Genomic DNA, 16,678 nt, shown 5'->3' on the forward strand with positions numbered 1-16,678 from the left:
AACTAAGAGTGCTTCAGCAGTGGAACCAATTACCAAGGGATATGGTGTGGTCCTCTTTACTAGATGTGGTCAAAGAGAGATCATTAATTATCTACCAGAAATAGTTTAATTTGGATCTCTCCATTGAGCAGGAAGTTGGATTCAATAATCTTCAGTGATCCTTTTGAAAGCTCTGTGATTCTCTTCTATAATACTAATTTCTACTCCGGTATTCTCAATTGTGTGTGCCTATGCTGATCTTCAAAAATCTAGTTCATTCTGTGCTGCCAGGGCATTTTTATTTCAGCATTTTTTTTTCCTAAGTAGTAAAAAAATACAACAGACAACATGGACAGAAAATGGAATTACTTTTCTAAAATGTACATGGTGGCCAAGAAATCTCTTCCAGATGATGCCCAACCTTTAAAAATCCCAGCACATTTATAGTAGCAATAGACTCTTTGTAGATAAGTATGACTCTCCCAGGAGTGACAACATGGATACATACTTCTGATTGGCCATATAGTCATTCCATGAAGCACTAGCATAAACTCATCTGTAAAAAACTCAGCTGAGCTGTAAGTGGAATAGGCTTTTAATTGTTTCAATAAAGTTAGTGTTGCTGAAACCCTTAGGCATCCTTCAGCATTTAAAGTAAGTGTAGTCACTTAGTCCCATCACACTTAGCTGGATTTCACCAGTAGCTAGGGTCCCCTCCCCTCCCCTCCCATGGATTCTTCTAGAGCAGTGTTTCTCAACCTTGGCAACTTTAACATGGGTGGACTTCAACTCCCAGAATCCCCCAGCGAACCATGCTGGCTGGGGATTTCTGAGAGTTGAAGTCCATCCATCTCAAAGTTGTCAAGGTTGAGAAACACTGTTCTAGAGGAAAAGAAAAAAAAAAAAAACTCTGCATCTACTTTGAGAAGAATTTGTGGTTGAATTATTTTATACCCCAATTTCAGGCTAATCAAAGAAAATTCAGTGAACCAATCAGATTTGCAAAGGATGGCAAGTGGAGACTTTTATCAGCAATGACCAACCGTGGTGTACAGGAGATGGTATCAAATAACAAATATCACAAATAAGCATAGGTTAAGATGAGATGTTAATATAATTCAATTACAACAACTCAAGTTGACAATTCTGCATACATATGTTGTGTGGATGTATGAAATTTGATCCTGGGAACTAGGAATAAGCAGACTCTGTTTTTTTCTCATGCCTAACAATTTGCAAAGGAATTATGGAAGGTTTCCTAACAGATACCATAGGAAGGATTGCTGAATTATTCTTCTTCTAGCTTTTTCCCCCTGAACCTTAAGCAAAACACATGAAAGTTAATAGAAATGTAGTTGTGAAATATCCACCATCAAAGATAAAATTATTGTAAAACTCTCATTTCCCAATCTCTGTTGTTTCTCCCTCTGAGAAGGAAGCTTCTATTTTCTGCTTTATCCTCAAGGCACTTTGAATTTCTTTTGCTGTCATTTTTTAGTTTTTATTGAAGTTGCTGACTTTTGTGAGATGGTCAAAAGTGTTAGGTGTTATTCCTTCTGCTGAACACCTCACTGTAGCCTCTCCATGCACCCTCACTTCCTGATCTTGGGAAAATTAAAAACATTATAGTTTATTTATGATATTGACTTTTGGAATATGACCAAAGCATGGGAAACGAAGGGACTGCAGACATCAGAGATGACTAACTACTGAAGATCAAGACAATCACATAGTTCCCTCAGTTACTACATAATAAAGATAAGCCTCAAAATCCCATGTCTCTGGAGAATTTCATCCAAAATATCTTTCTTCTTTGATTCCCCTCCCCCAAACAAGATTTTTCCTACTCAACTGTATAAGGAAGCTTGGGGGTGGGGGAAATAGAAAAATACAATAGAATAGCAGTAATAAAAACATTGGCATTAACTTCACCCAATTATTATTATTATTATTTTTGAAAGGAATGATGCTGCATTTTCTCTCCCTGCGTAAAATATATCTGGGTTTACCACCTCATTCTCACAATGTTTTTAAATTTCCTTTAGCGGAATTTTGGGCTTATGGAATGACTGCAGTGGGACAGAAGGTGCCAATGCTGTGATTGTTGCTTTTCCTGTTGCATATCATTCTGCTGCCTCCCTGGCTTCCGACACTTCCCAACAGATTTAATGGGAACATGGGAAACCAGCAGGCTGTAAACTCTTTGAGAGAAAGTTGCATAATAAAAGCCAGGACACTCTTACTTTCCGTAATGATCTTCTCAACGGCCTAAGGACCCTGAACCCAGTTCATGAGTATTTCACTGAAATCTTCTACTTTTTTGAAAGGGAGAACAAAAACAAGTAATTTATTTTCTATCTATTGAAGGAAAATGATTAAAATGTAGAAGAATACACACACACACACAGACACACACATATGTATCTATGTATGAGTGTATATCAATCCTCTATCATCTATCACCTGTCTGTCCATCTGTCTCCATCAAGTCTGTATCAACTTGAAGCAACTACAAAGATTTTTTTTTTTTTTTCCTCCTGGAGGATCTATCCCCAGCCTGGCCTTCCAGAACATCTACTGTTGCATCCACTGCCATTGCAACTGAGACCACCCATCATCCTGCTGATCCCCTTCTTCTCTTTCCTTCCACCTCTCCCAGCATTATAGACTTCTCAATTTATTTTAAAATGGAAAGAAAACTGCACAGTCATTCTACCATAGCAGCTGGACTATCTACCATGTACACACAAAACTATAACATGTCTCTTTCCAGAAAATGCAATGCATTTCTCCTCCCCACCCCCATCTAATTCACACCCATATATTTTTATTTCCTTTGAGAGGCAAAATAGTTTCTGATTTCAGCAGGTCCCCCACTACATACTTCAGGGGGTGGGTGCTTCAATGGATTCCCTTCAAAATTGCCTGAGCAATTGTTGTTACCCCAGTCCAAATTAACCAGCTGACCAAAGTCTGAAGGAAGCTCTGTTAGCTTGTTGTGACCAACCCAGAGGGTGTTGAGGGCCTTTAAGAAGCAGAGTCCTCTGGGCAAACATTTGAGAGAATTGTAAAGCAGAAGTAGAGACTCCAGTTTCTGTAGCTGGGAAATGCTGTCTGGGATGGTGTGAATGCGATTATCAGTTGCATCTAAGAAAACTAGGTTCCTCAGCTGACAAACGGGTGCTGGAAGTTCTGTCAGGCAGTTGTTTGCTAGATGTAGGCTGCGAAGTCTGTGGAGACCTCCTATTTCTTCAGGCAGAGAAATTAAACTGTTGCTGCTAAGGGTGAGCCTTTCTAACTTGGTCAAGCTGCCAATCTCAGCAGGAACCTTTTTTAAGTTGTTAGAGTCCAGGTAGAGTAAGGTTAAGTTCCTCAAGTGACCAATTTCACGAGGGATGAGAGCCATCCTGTACTTGAGGCAGCTCTCTCGCTCTGGGCTCATCTCCAAAATCTTTAACCCTTCCAGTGCAAACAGCCGGCGAGGAATAGACATGAGTACCTTGCCTTCCAATTTGAGTTTTTTCCCACCTTCATACTGAGGATCGTGTTCTGCCAGATATTTCCACTGTGGCTCCATGATGAGAATGGGCAAAAGACAGTTTCAAATCAGGTCCACCCTTCCCCTTGTAGGAACAGAAGGGAAAAGGTCAGAACAGAAGGGAAATTTTCTACCATCTCCTGCTCCCAGTGCTAAGTTCTCAGTCCACCTATTTCTTCCTGCTTTATTTAACAAAGCAAATGCAGAACCTGTAGGTTGCACAGCTACATCCAGTAGGTAAACATGGGAGAGCTAAGGTTTTAAATCTTCAGTACAGCTTTCGACTCAAAGTAAACAGCCAAGCCCACTTCTGCCCCACCAAACTGCATTTCAGCGTTCTTGATTCTCACCATCGATCAAAGTCATTCTTGCAGGATTTGCTTGTCTCCCATGTCTTATTTTCCTATGCATGCAATTGCTCTGCCCTCAAAAACTCACAGTGTGACCGTTTTAGCTAAGCAATTCATTTGGCTGTTAGGATTATAGTCACACACAGTATTTATTCTTAAAACATGTTTTGAAGAAGTGTCTTTTTTTCCCCACTAAAATGCAAATCTATTACAGACCAAAACAAATGTCAACAGTAGCAAAATATAACTAAGACAAAGTAGTAGTAGTATGCAACTATAAGTTTCTTTTTATACATTTTAAAATCTCATTATTTACCTAATCATTCATGTCTCCTATCTGACAGATAGTTATGAACAGATAATATCATTCTCTTTCCCAAATCATAAAATATTCTTGTGTCAAACATTTTATTGTTTTTTTAATGTAGGTTAAATTATCTCCCGCAATATTGAGATATCTGTACTGCGTTCTCTCTCTCTCTCTCTCTCTCAACTTTCATTCAAATTTTGGAACTCTGTTATCTAAGAAAACTTAAAGTGAAGCCTCCTTCAAATTCAGCTGGATTGTTTATTAATTCATGGACATTCCACGTAGCTTCCTTGGGAAAACTAACAGTAGTACTTAATGGATTTATATGGGATGGTGGACCACCAAAGTTTTGTTTAGCTAAACTGAAACTAAAATTTGAGGAAGGTGGTTCTTAATATATCAGTTTTGCAGGAATATCATTGGTCTTATATTTTATCAACTCTCACTACGTAGAATGAAAATATAGTGGAATATTATCCTTTATGGGTCATGTTGGAAAGCTATTACCTATTTCCCTTGCAGTCATGGCAAGTTCTTGGAACAACATATAATAGAGCACATGTTTCATTTTCAGGACTATACGCTATATTTAGGGTTTTGCTAATACTTTGTTTTTTATTTTATTTTGAAATAAAATAACAATAATAAGAATAATAAGAAAAGCTGCTGGTTATCACCTATGAATCCCTCCCTGGCACAGGGCCAGGCTAGTTGTGAGATTGCCTTTCTCCTATTGTTTCCGCCCACACCACCAGATCTAGCAGAGGGGGCATGGTCCAGGACCCTTCTATTAAACAATGCCATCTTGTTAGATCCAGGAGTCATGCTTTCTCTGTGGCAGTGCCAGCCCTGTGAAACAGCAATCCCCTGGAGATACGGATTTCCCCAACCCTGTTAATCTTTCAGAAAGCTCTGAAGACCTGGCTGTTTCCCTAGATATTTGGGCCAAATGGTTATGTGAGCGCTCTGCTTATATGGTTTTTCACAATTGGGTTGTTCTGTATTGTTTATCTTGGGCACCATGGATTATTGTAGCTATTGTTTTAATCCCTGTACACCATCCAGATTCACTGTCATGAGATGGGCGGCCATGTAAATCATTTACATTAATTAAATAAATAAATAGTAGCCATGTGTTTTGAGGTCAGTGCAGCATTCTGGATTTGAAGGGAGCCCTTTGGGACTTCAGTGGCATATAAATTGCACAGATGAGTTAACTGATAAACAGATTTGATTTACAGCATGTGTGGCACCTACGTAGTACCTGCCAGAAATAGTTTCTGGGCATCACTGAACAGATTCCAGGTAACCTTATCTAACCTCTTTAAAGTAAATGTCCAGGTTGTCCAAATCACTTGTCTCCTTTCTACTATCCGTTTGGTATTCAAGTACACAATGTCATGTACTGCTGCACCAAATTCAGTGGCAACTGATTTTCTAGGAAACTGATTTTATCATTTTTTTGGGGGGTGCTATTTCTTCCACTATAACTGTATTCATTTATGCAGTCCAATGTAAGTTTATATAGACGGCTTTTTAGAAAATGCACATGAAGTAATACAGTGGGAAAATGCATGCTTTCTGCAATCAAAAAGCTGAGGTTCAGTTCCACAGCATCTCCAAATAGAAGTGTGCAAGATGCCTGAAACCATGGAGAAGTGCTCTATGCATCAGCTAAGTAGTCAACTTGATGTCCTGCAGACATTTGGGTCTTTAACTCTCATCAATCCCAGACAGCAAGCCAGGGACAAATGATTGTGGGAACTGAAGGTCCAACATCACTGGAGGTCAAACATCAAGAAGGACCCATGAATCAGCTTTGATATAAGAGGAACTTCCCGAGTCCCGTGGGCTCAAAAATAAATAAATAGATAAATAAAAGGCTGATGTGAAGTTTAAACAGACTAGATGCTAATAGTGTGAAGGATTCAAAGTCTTCATTCTACCTACATAGACAGGACTGACTAATTATGTGCCATCAAGTCAGTGTTAACTATGAGCAACCACGCAGATGTTCTCTAAGACTTACACAGGACAATCCACAGCAATTATCACAGATCTCTCTGTTAACCCCTCCTCCCTCCCCCGTACTGTAGCTAGTACAGCACTGTGATTAATTCAATGTTCAAGAGAAGCAACCTGTTTGCCGATCTCTCCTTTACCTTTGCTAATTGCTTGGACATTTCTCTGAAGCTATTGGATTCAATTAAGGAGATCACTTGAATCCCTTTTAAAAAATCCTCTTAGTGCTCAAGATAGCGATGTCAACTTGTTGACAGAGCATAGCAGGCACCTCTTACTCTGTATATAGCTCAGAGATGTGGAACTGGGAGGGAGCCCAAAGCTATACTTGGCTTTTGATGGCACGCAGGGGAACACATTTCCCAAAATTCTTGTGGCCAGGAGAAGTAATTGAGCAGTGTCAGAACAGAAACAGAATTTAATCTAATCAAAATTTATGTTTAATTAAACTTTATAGGGAGCACACGTGGCTCCTGGACCCACAGGTGTTTTTTTAGTGGCACAGTTATTTGCTTTTTTATTAATATGTCTGTTTCCTTGATTTCCTATGCCACCAACTACCAGTCATTTGATCAAAATAATCAGTGGTAATAAATCTGTTTTAAAAGGTGTGTTTTTATAAATACTGAAAAAGAGATCAGATATTTCCATTCACAAGGGAGCACATACTGGATGCTTGGAGTGGCTACAGAGTAGGCTTGGCCCTGAGTTCAGTGGTGAGAGGAAATCATGTAAAGTAGAACAAGGTTTCCCCACTTTGGCAACTTGCAGACAGAATGACAGAACCACAGAACCGAAAGAGATTTTAAAGATCACGTAGTCCAATCCCCTGCCAGTGAAAGATCCATTAGAGCATCTCGGACAGATGACCATCCAGCCTCTGCTTGAAGACCTTTAAGGTAAAGGTAAAGGTTTCCCTTGACGTAAAGTCCAGTCGTGTCCGACTCTAGGGGGCGGTGCTCATCTCCGTTTCGAAGCCGAAGAGCCGGCGTTTGTCCATAGACACTTCCTCCATGGTCATGTGGCCAGTATGACGACACGGAATGCCGTTACCTTCCCGCCGAAGCGGTACCTATTAGTCGACACACATTTGCATGTTTTCGAACTGCTAGGTTGGCAGGAGCTGGGACTAGCGACGGGAGCTCACCCCGCCGCGCGGTTTCGAACCGCCGACCTTCCGATCGACAGCTCAGCGGTTTAACTCGCAGCACCACCGTGAAGGAATAAATATGTCATGATGCAGCCTGTACCACTGGTTGACAGCTTGTACAGTAGGATGTTTCCCTTGATGTCTAGCCTGAACCTCTTTCCTTGTAACCTTAACTTACACTACAATAACAACAAATAATTCCAATCCCTATTCTGCATGACATTTCAACTTCCAGAATTCCCGAGTCAGTTTTTTGGAATTCTGGAAGTTGAAGTCCACATCTGGAAGATGCCAAGCTTGGGAAACCCTGATATAGGACAGGTTCCTTCTCAAGTAACCTGGACCCAGTAACATCCACACTTTTGCTGGATGCGTGGATACATTGATCCATTTCTCATCTCTGGCATGTGAAAGTTCTCGAGGTGTTTCATCATAGGTCTGTTCTGCCTATGACCCAGCACCATAAATATTTATTCATGAATAAGGATTTAACCCTCCCTCTTCCTCCATCCCTCCCTCCCTCCCTCCCTCCACCTGGAAGGCACAGTTTTCCTTTATCTTTGTATTATTTGGTCTATGACCATACACTGAATAAACTAAATTAAACCAAACCAAATTAACATCTCTGGTCTTCTCAAGGTGCTTCCACATAGGTCTGTCCTGCCTAATATTGCAGTTCTTCATTAAATGGTATTCCCCTTTAAATCCCAAATGTCTAAATGTATTTTGCACTTTGATTAGCCTTTTGATTAGCATCCCAAACTCTTAGTGTTAAACCAGAAAACAGTCAAAATGAGAAACAGATCACACAACATATGTTTTGGTTTGGTTTGTTTTCACACAAATCCTCCCCAAAAAACCATCTCTTATACACATCTACATTTTCAGTCTGTGGAACAACTGGATGGGAAACCGTTTAAAAGCCCTGTTCCTAACAGGAGTAGCACCACTTCCAGCAACTAATATCTGAAGGTAGTGCTGCGGGAAAGAAACCATTCACAATGATAGCAGAGAAAATAAACAAATAATAATCATAGTAATAATTAATTTAAAAAAACTCAGCCCCACTCAACATCAACAAAAGCTTGCCCCACAGAAAGAAAAGAAGATTCAGTCCAGCTTGAAACAGAAAAAAATGGCAAAGCCAGCTCCCTTTTAAATAATTTGGCAAGCGTATTTCTTTGCCACAAATTTTTTCTATGCTTTATCTTCCAGAAACAAAACAAAGCAAGCCGCAGAATTGCTTGGAGAATAACCTGCCTGTTATAAACACAACAATTCAGTCACATTGCACACAAGATAGATAGATAGATACCTTGCTGATGCCATGGAATCCACATTAAAAATAGCACCTTTTAAAATATATAAATAACATCTGGCTATAGCACTAAGCGCTCATTTAAGCATTCTTAAACAGGGTAGCCCAAGAACTGGGTTTGAAAAAGTGGGGTTTTGTTTCTTCATGTGTAATAATTTCCCTCATCCCTCCAAATATAACTGATGAGTAATTGGCTGGCTCCTGTGTACATTTCCTGCTTCGGAGCCCAAAGTTAACGGTTAGATCATTTTACAAAGGAAATAGAAGACCCCCTGTGTATACACACACACAAACACACACATGATGACCTTGGGCAAAGTCTGACAAAGAACACATCCTCATGTAATGGCAATGTGTATTAAAAGGTACAATTCATGCACTGCAAGAATCCAAATCAAAAACAATGTCTTCACATGCATAAGATCCTAATTCAAGCTCTGTTATCTTCCTTTAAGGAAAAAAGAATGCTAGGATCAAAAATCAACACTGCTTGAGTTCTTAGTGAACTGCTGCTAAGTAGCCAGGGAAGACAGTAGTGAGCTTAGCTGAACAACCTTTGGAAAAGGTGGTGGTGGTGGTGGTGGCGGCAGGACCCTTTCCCCAAATTTCCCAATAATTTCTGTTGAAGATGCACTGCTGGTCATATTATTTATAAGAGAGCAAGCACCATAAGAATACAGGGTTTAAAAAAAAAAACATACCTTACTTCTGAGCATACGTACATACTGTTGCACTGCTAAAGGATCAGCTATCCTACTGGGAAGTAGGCCAAATATTTAAAAAAAAAATGAAAAATGAATTTTAATGGATGCATTTTACTGAACAAGCAAATAATGGCAAAATCAGTTGTTCTGCTGCAAAAAAACAAAAACAAAAAACAAAAAGCTGGATATGGGTGAAGTTCTCTGATTCAAATTAGGACTAAGTGTCACACCAGGATTTTCATGGAACAGTTCTGGGCCTGGGAATTGGACTCAGTGAAAGATACATAGAAGCAACATGGATAGCAGATGGGAAAATGGGGTCGTTAGTCATCCATACTCCTGTCTGCCACTGTTTCCTTGCTTTTCCTCTTCCTCATTTTTCTTCTAATTTTGACATACAGGTATGTGCTCAGCCATGGTGAGCAAAACAGCTTCCTAGGGAGTGTGCAAACACATGTGCAAATTGTGTCCTCTGTGTGTCCTGTTGTCCCCAAGAGATTTAGATTGCTACATCTAAATCTCTACTGAATACTTGCAGGACAAGCCATCAATAGCCAATAACACAACATCTCCAGAGATTTCACCCATGAATGGTGGCTAAGCTAGCAAACAGAAGTCAAAAATCTCTTGAGGGCACCTAGCACCTACTTACCCTCAGTTTTGCTTTCTTTTCTGTTTTTGTGAACTTTATAGAACTCAGTCTATAAAATGGGAAAATTTAATCCTCAAGCTTTATATAAAAATATTTTTAAAAAGAAATGGGAACTTGACCTGACATTGGAGAACATACCGCCCCTCCCAGAAAATCACTTATCACTGCATAAAATAATGCTAATTAATCATTTCTTAATTATAAAAAACTTGACCGTCCGGCAGCATTTGATTTTAAGAGTCTCTATGTTCCTTGTCAAAGAACAGAAGCAAAGATCTGGATCTGGATCTCCCAACTCCCTTGCTTCATCTGAGTTTTCCAAAGTAGGTCCATGAGAGGTCCACAGGCAGTGATGGAGGCTACCTTTTTAGGGACCTTTGACGTTGCTGGGCCGAGCAGCCAGGCTTGCATAATAAGCACATTGGGAGGGGTCACATTGTCCATTGGCCCCTGGAGGCCCTGGAGGGCCCATAAGGCCAGGAGCCCCAGCTTCACCTTGAGGACCTTGAGCTCCAGGAATCCCATCTTTACCATAGCCAGGTTCACCTGGAACACCTACAGAACAAAGTGTTGTGGGTAAATGTGATTGCCATGGAGTAGACAATCTTAGTAGACAGAATTATGATAGAATTAGCAATTCAGGATGCAGTGGCTTCATGCATTGGTCTGCTGATCTGCCTACAAAGCATTGTTTTGGGGAAAAAATGAAGTCAAAGGACCAACTCCACAGGGCCCTCATCAGCAGGGAGTCTTCCCCAGCAAGAGAGAGGGTCAATATTCTTGGCAGGTTTCCACCACAGTTGTAAGGAGTTTTTATTAGTAAATCAGCTTTTCTTTGTTTTAGCCCCCTGCCTGTCATGACCTCGTTGCAAGGCACAAAGAGCCTCACAACGTGGATCATGATCATTAAGAAATAGAGGAAGGAGATAATCAAACTAGGGATTAACACAAGCACCCAAAAGCACCCACACCCATGGACCCATAGGCAGCTGAAAAGAAGGGCGTCGGAGGAACGGAGATAAGCCGCACCTGGTGCCCTGGAGGACACAACCGACTCTGGGAGACAAAGGAAGACACCGGGAAAACGCCCAGGCAGCCATCAAGGGTCCCATCAAGAGGGATCGGGACAATGTGGGGTGGGGAGCCCGGGGCAATACAAGAGGGTATAAAAAGGGCACCTCCACACCACCTACCCTGTTCCCGTTTTTCGTTCTGTTAGCTATCCTTCCAATAAACCAGAAATCCTTAATACCCATTAAGTGAGTCTGTGTCTTATTGAGTCGCGAGGCTGACCCTGACACTGCCTCACTTCAAACAGCAGTGCCCTTTTTTTTTTAGCAGCACCACTTGCCAAAAGTGTTTCAAGCAAAAGGTAGAGAGAGAATTGTTTTCTTGTTCTAAAAATCACTATTTCTACTTGTTAAAGGAAAGTGCTGACCTCTCAGACGTCCTCCTGTGGGAACAGGAAGAGTCAAAAGGAAGCTCTGTGCAAGCTTTAGAGCAGGGAAGTCAACCAGGACCTCATGCCAAGCTGACAAACACCCAAGTGCACATGTAATGCCTTCTTCACAAACATTTACAGAAAAGGGCTTGAGTGTAGAGAGAAACCATCTGTGCAAATAGCATCCCTGATAAGAAGGTTCCTGGCTGCAAGGAAGCTTTGAAGCTTATTGCTGAATATGCCAACAGTTGCTGGCTAGAAATTCTGGAACTTCTGGCTTGGCCAAGATTGGGGAAAGTCGCAGTAGGCCACACAAATTCCCGTTTGCAGAGAATAAGCTACCACCCACCTGCTACTCCTGGAGGACCAATTTCACCCCGCTGACCAATGCCAAGGTCTCCTTTCTCTCCTTTCTCTCCTCTGCCACCTGTCGGAGGCAACGGAATACATTTTAATGATTAGAGTTTCACACTTTTGCAGAGTGAAAATGTAAGGCATTCTTGATTTGCACTCATTCACCAATTATAAATATCCATCAATTGTTCATATTTAATAACTGAACTCAGAAACAATATCAGTTTGCATGTGATCTGTCCCTTGCTGTTGCTATACAGAAAAAGGTTCTTATCTGAAGGACCTTTTCCCAATTGCATCTACCTGATCCACCAGATCGGAGAGGCAGGGTAGGTCCACCTCCCCCCTCCCCCATTTAGGAGGTCTATCTAGTGGGATCGAGAAGGGCCTTCTCTGTGCTGACTCCCTCCCTGTGGAACATCATCCCCACAAAGATTGGCCGCCAACTTAATGCTCTTCTGAAAGGCCCTGAAGACATGGTTTTGCCAGTTGGCCTGGGGATCCCAGGTCAATGTGGAGCCCATCAAGTGGTGTGTCTAAATGTATTATTGTCGCCAGGTGGGTAGGGATGTAGTGGGTTTTGTACTGGGGTTTTATTTCTGTAAGTCTCCCGGAGTCACCATGAGTGGGTTGGGCAGCCATATAAATATCTTAAATAAATAAATAAATAAATAAATAAATTCAGATTTTCAGGCCCTTAGCATGCAGTTCTTTGCATTTCTATAGAGAAGTAATGTATACTTCCTTTACAAAAATGTATACTTTCTTTACATTTCTATCTATCTTTCTTTACACTTCTTTACAAGGATGTATACTTTCTTTACATTTCTGTCCAGAAGCAGGCACTACTGAGTTCAGAAGAACATACTTGCAGAAAAGACAGTTTACTGAATGAACACAAATGGAGAAATCAAGCCTCACATTTTTCTAGAGACACTCATGCAGAGTTATAGAATATAAAATACAGGGACTGCAAGTGATAGAACAAACGTCACTCGTGAATGTGAAGTCCTGGTTATTCTTCAAAATGTTTGAAAAATGTAATCTCATTCCATAGATTTAAGGTCTTTCAGGTCCCATTTGGGTGTTGCTGAACAGTATGACTGCTGATGGAAGAAATGCTTCAGTCCTTGAGGGAGGATAGCACTTTGCTGCTATTCATCAAAACAGCCTGTGTCTTTTCAGGATCATGAAAATTTGTGGGGAGAAAGTGCAGCTGCTTCAAGAATCAAAATAACTTGACTGAGTGAATTCTTTAAAGCAGTATTTTTTTTTTAAAGTCCTGTGCATAAGCCTGAAAAAGTTGGGCCATTTTAATGAATAACAGGGAGGTACCATGCTTGTTACACTTATGGGAGGTCCAAAGCACTACTTCCAAAACATTTTTGAAGTACAAACAGCCCCAATCAGCATTCTCGAGAATACATATGACTTTGTCTGAGATTTTTCATTAAACATGGAAATTGATTATAATACATCGATAGACATGTAGACTGGTGTCTTTATCTAAACATAGGAATCTAAATACATTTGGTTCCATCTTCAGCTGTTCTATATTCTTTATCCACCCAGATAGAATGACTGGGACAAGAAATGTCTGATTTTGATTTCAGTTGTATTATGAAAATCCTATGGAGAAGAGAGTGGAAATAATGAGTAAGCCAATAAATCAAAAGCTATCAAGCTCATATGTCCTTCTACCTCCTGTGATCTGAATACACATTCAAAAATGTCTTGCCATAGCCATTTCTATTTATTTGATAAGGCAATATTTCGCCTTGCAAAAAGTTATCCATAGTCCCTGAAATATCTAAATCAGAAGGAGTGTTTGGATCTTAGAGCTGCTTTCCAGGTGAAGATCTACTCACCTTTTGGTCCCATCGGTCCCAATGGTCCTTCTGAACCTGGTTGTCCAGGTTGGCCAGGTTCTCCTGGAGGGCCAACTCTACCTGGGGGGCCTTCCTTTCCAGGTGATCCAGGAGGCCCTGGTCTACCTTGAGGTGCTTTGACATGGGAAGGCTGCAACTGACTTATGAGGTAGGGCAGTCTGGCTGCAGGAAAAAAATATATAGAGAGAGAGAGAAAGAGAAAGAGAGAACATTGTTAATGCATGGATACCTGACACAGGAAAAAAGGAAATGCTATAGCACATAACTGGCCAAATACTTTTCTGCAATGAATCATAGAAATGTAGAGTTGGAAGGGACCACAATGATCATCTACTCTAATCCTTGGCAATGTGCAGGGTATAAAATAAATAAATAAAACATTCATGAGTAGTTGCTGTTTGGTCTCTTCTGAAGAACCTCCAGAAATGGAGAACCCAAACCCTCCTTAGATAGATCGTTCTAGTGCTGTACAATTCTAACCATCAGGAAGTTTTTTTTCTTATGAAAAAAGGTAGCTTCAACTTATACCTGTTATTTGTGCTCCTGTTTTCTGAGATCATGGAAAATAGATACCTGTAGCTTCCATTTATGTACCTTTATGCAGCTAGAATATAAGTCATTTGAAGTCATCCTTTCTCCAGACTGAACATCCCATCCATTCTTTCAGCCTGTCCTCAAAGGGAATGTCCTCTTTTTTCCATCAGCTAATTCTGATCCATTGATATCAAACCATTGATATTAAGGAAGAACCTCATTGCATTTCATTGCCTTTATTTACCTTGACATACTCTATAAGCAAGAGTATTTTTAAGTACAATGATGAGCAATCAGTAGTATGTAACAAAGCAAGCTAAATTATTTATTTGCATAATTTCCTCTATTATGCATGATTTAGTTTGGTTGGTTGGTAATGGCAAGGGGTAAGATAGATTCAAGGTATTGAAGTTTTAGCTGTAGCTATTAGAAATCTTGTTCATCATAAAGATTAGGCATTCAGATTTTTCTTTTAGAAAAAACTGAAGTTCTTCAGGAGCTAAAACTTTTTTTATACTTATTGATGTATTAATTTTGGGGATTATATGCCACCTTTCTTCTGTGACAGTTACCAGTTAAAGGTAAACCTCAGAACACATCTTAAAATCCACACTAAAACAATTTAAGAATTAAAAGCATGGGAAAAGAGATGCATCCTTTCAGATTTTCCAAATGCTGAGAAAGTGGGGGCCAATTCCAATGTAAGTCTCAAGCAAATCGTAACATGTCAAAGCTGTGGAACAATGCAAGAAAAGGTCCTCTCCTAAATGCCAGACCTGTGACAATAAGGCATGGGGGAGAGCCCTTGGTATTAAAATCTTACACAAATGTTTAATTTTAATGTTTATCTTTCTTCTCAAATAATTCCTTCCACCAGTTCCTCCTCTCCTATACTCTTCCACAATCCATTGCAGCAGCTTTGATGGATACACACACACACACACGCACACACACACACACACACATTTTCTCTCACTCTGCATCTGTGATTTTCTTTCAGCCCAGAACTAGATCCTCTCTTCACCAATGGCTTTGAAATCAGAGCCATGCTTGGTCTTGAGGGGGGGGCAGTTTTTATTTCCCCATTTTTTAAATAAGAGAAGTTTGGGAATTGTGAAAACCTCCCCAAGGATTTATGTAGAGGGAGCAATGTGGAAAGGTTTTGCTTACAAGCTCACAGTGATATCCTTAGGGGTATTTGTGATGTCCTTAGGGGTAGTTGAGCTCTGCTTTCCAGAGCACATAACAGCTGGGTTTGAAGCACACAGCCTGCCTCTTTAAATATTCAAAAAGAGAAGGCAATAACAACAAGAAAGTCCTCACCACTATGAAATAATAAATAATAGTGCACCTTTATATAATGTACCTCTCACACCAAGTGAAGACATTTTTACTTTCCCTAGGAATTTACTTCGAAAAATGCTTTAGCCTGCACAATGATTTTAGCTGTTGCCACATAGTATCATTAATGTTTTTTTTCTTTCATGCATATTTTATTATTTTATGATATTTGTTATTTACCACTCTAGAATCTATTGAAGAGAGGGCAGCATGCAAATCTTCTAAATAACATTGGATTCAGAAGCTATAGAAAAGGAGTTGTATGTATGTTAGAAACAGCCCCCCTCCCGAAATCCAAATGAATGAACTTGGCAATGCTGTAGAGAGCAACTAGGTAAAGGTAAAGGTTTCCCTTGACATTGAGTCCAGTCGTGTCCGACTCTAGGGGGCGGTGCTCATCTCCGTTTCAAAGCCGAAGAGCCGGCGTTTGTCCGAAGACACTTCCTCCGTGGTCATGTGGCCGGCATGACTAAATGGAATGCCGTTACCTACCCGCCAAAGCGGTACCTATTAATCTACTCACATTTGCATGTTTTCGAACTGCTATTAAAGGCAACCCTATTGCTGGTGTCTACTATCACCAGCCCACCAGAGGAGAGTATGATTCTCAAAAGCAAAGTACAGCTAACTCAAAGAGGCATGAAATAATAGTGATTACCTTAATTACTTTGATACTCATTAGGTCACTCTGCTAAACATAATAAAAATTAGAAGGTTTTTATATTGGCTAGAGAATGGAAGAGTGTCTTAACTTCTATAGCAAGAGTGTCAATAGACGTTAAACTATGACTTATACAACAAAAAGTAATATTTAGAATTTAGTGGACTCCACAACGTTTGTATGGAAAAGGATTGTCAGAAACAGCATTTTGTTGGAGGTGCAATAAGGACAATGCCTCTTTAAAGCATGTTTTTGCAATGTCCTATACTTACTACATTTTGGGAGAAAATAATAGACTATATAAATATGATTGTGCAACAAAAGCTAAAATTCTCGGAGGATAATATTCTTTTGAACTATATACCTAATACATGGAATTTGACATCTGGGCAGCATAAATGGATTATCTGTACCCATACTATGGCCAAAACTGCA

General features: G+C 40.1%; 2 protein-coding genes across 2 annotated transcripts in view; both read right to left on the minus strand.

The window, feature by feature from the left end:
- Nucleotides 1-2,806: 2,806 nt before the first annotated feature.
- LOC134494742 (leucine-rich repeat protein SHOC-2-like) lies at nt 2,807-3,556 on the minus strand. Its single transcript, XM_063299989.1, has one exon. It carries the CDS (start codon nt 3,554-3,556, stop codon nt 2,807-2,809), a length of 750 nt encoding a protein of 249 aa, XP_063156059.1.
- A 6,718-nt stretch (nt 3,557-10,274) lies between these two features.
- Nucleotides 10,275-16,678, minus strand: part of COL22A1 (collagen type XXII alpha 1 chain) — a 145,790-nt gene continuing 139,386 nt past the window's right edge. The window contains exons 62-64 of the mRNA XM_063299991.1: nt 13,687-13,869; nt 11,814-11,891; nt 10,275-10,578 (exon numbers count right to left, since the gene is read on the minus strand). Coding sequence (XP_063156061.1) covers nt 10,391-10,578; nt 11,814-11,891; nt 13,687-13,869 — 449 coding nt within the window. The 3' untranslated portion in view covers nt 10,275-10,390. The remainder of the gene's footprint in view (nt 10,579-11,813; nt 11,892-13,686; nt 13,870-16,678) is intronic.

Source organism: Candoia aspera, chromosome 3, assembly GCF_035149785.1.
Source record: "Candoia aspera isolate rCanAsp1 chromosome 3, rCanAsp1.hap2, whole genome shotgun sequence".
NCBI classification, from domain to species: Eukaryota; Metazoa; Chordata; class Lepidosauria; order Squamata; family Boidae; genus Candoia; species Candoia aspera.

Coding starts and splice junctions, on each gene's coding strand:
- LOC134494742 (XM_063299989.1), bottom strand. CDS start 3,556: ATGGAGCCACAGTGGAAATATCTGGCAGAACACGATCCTCAGTATGAA.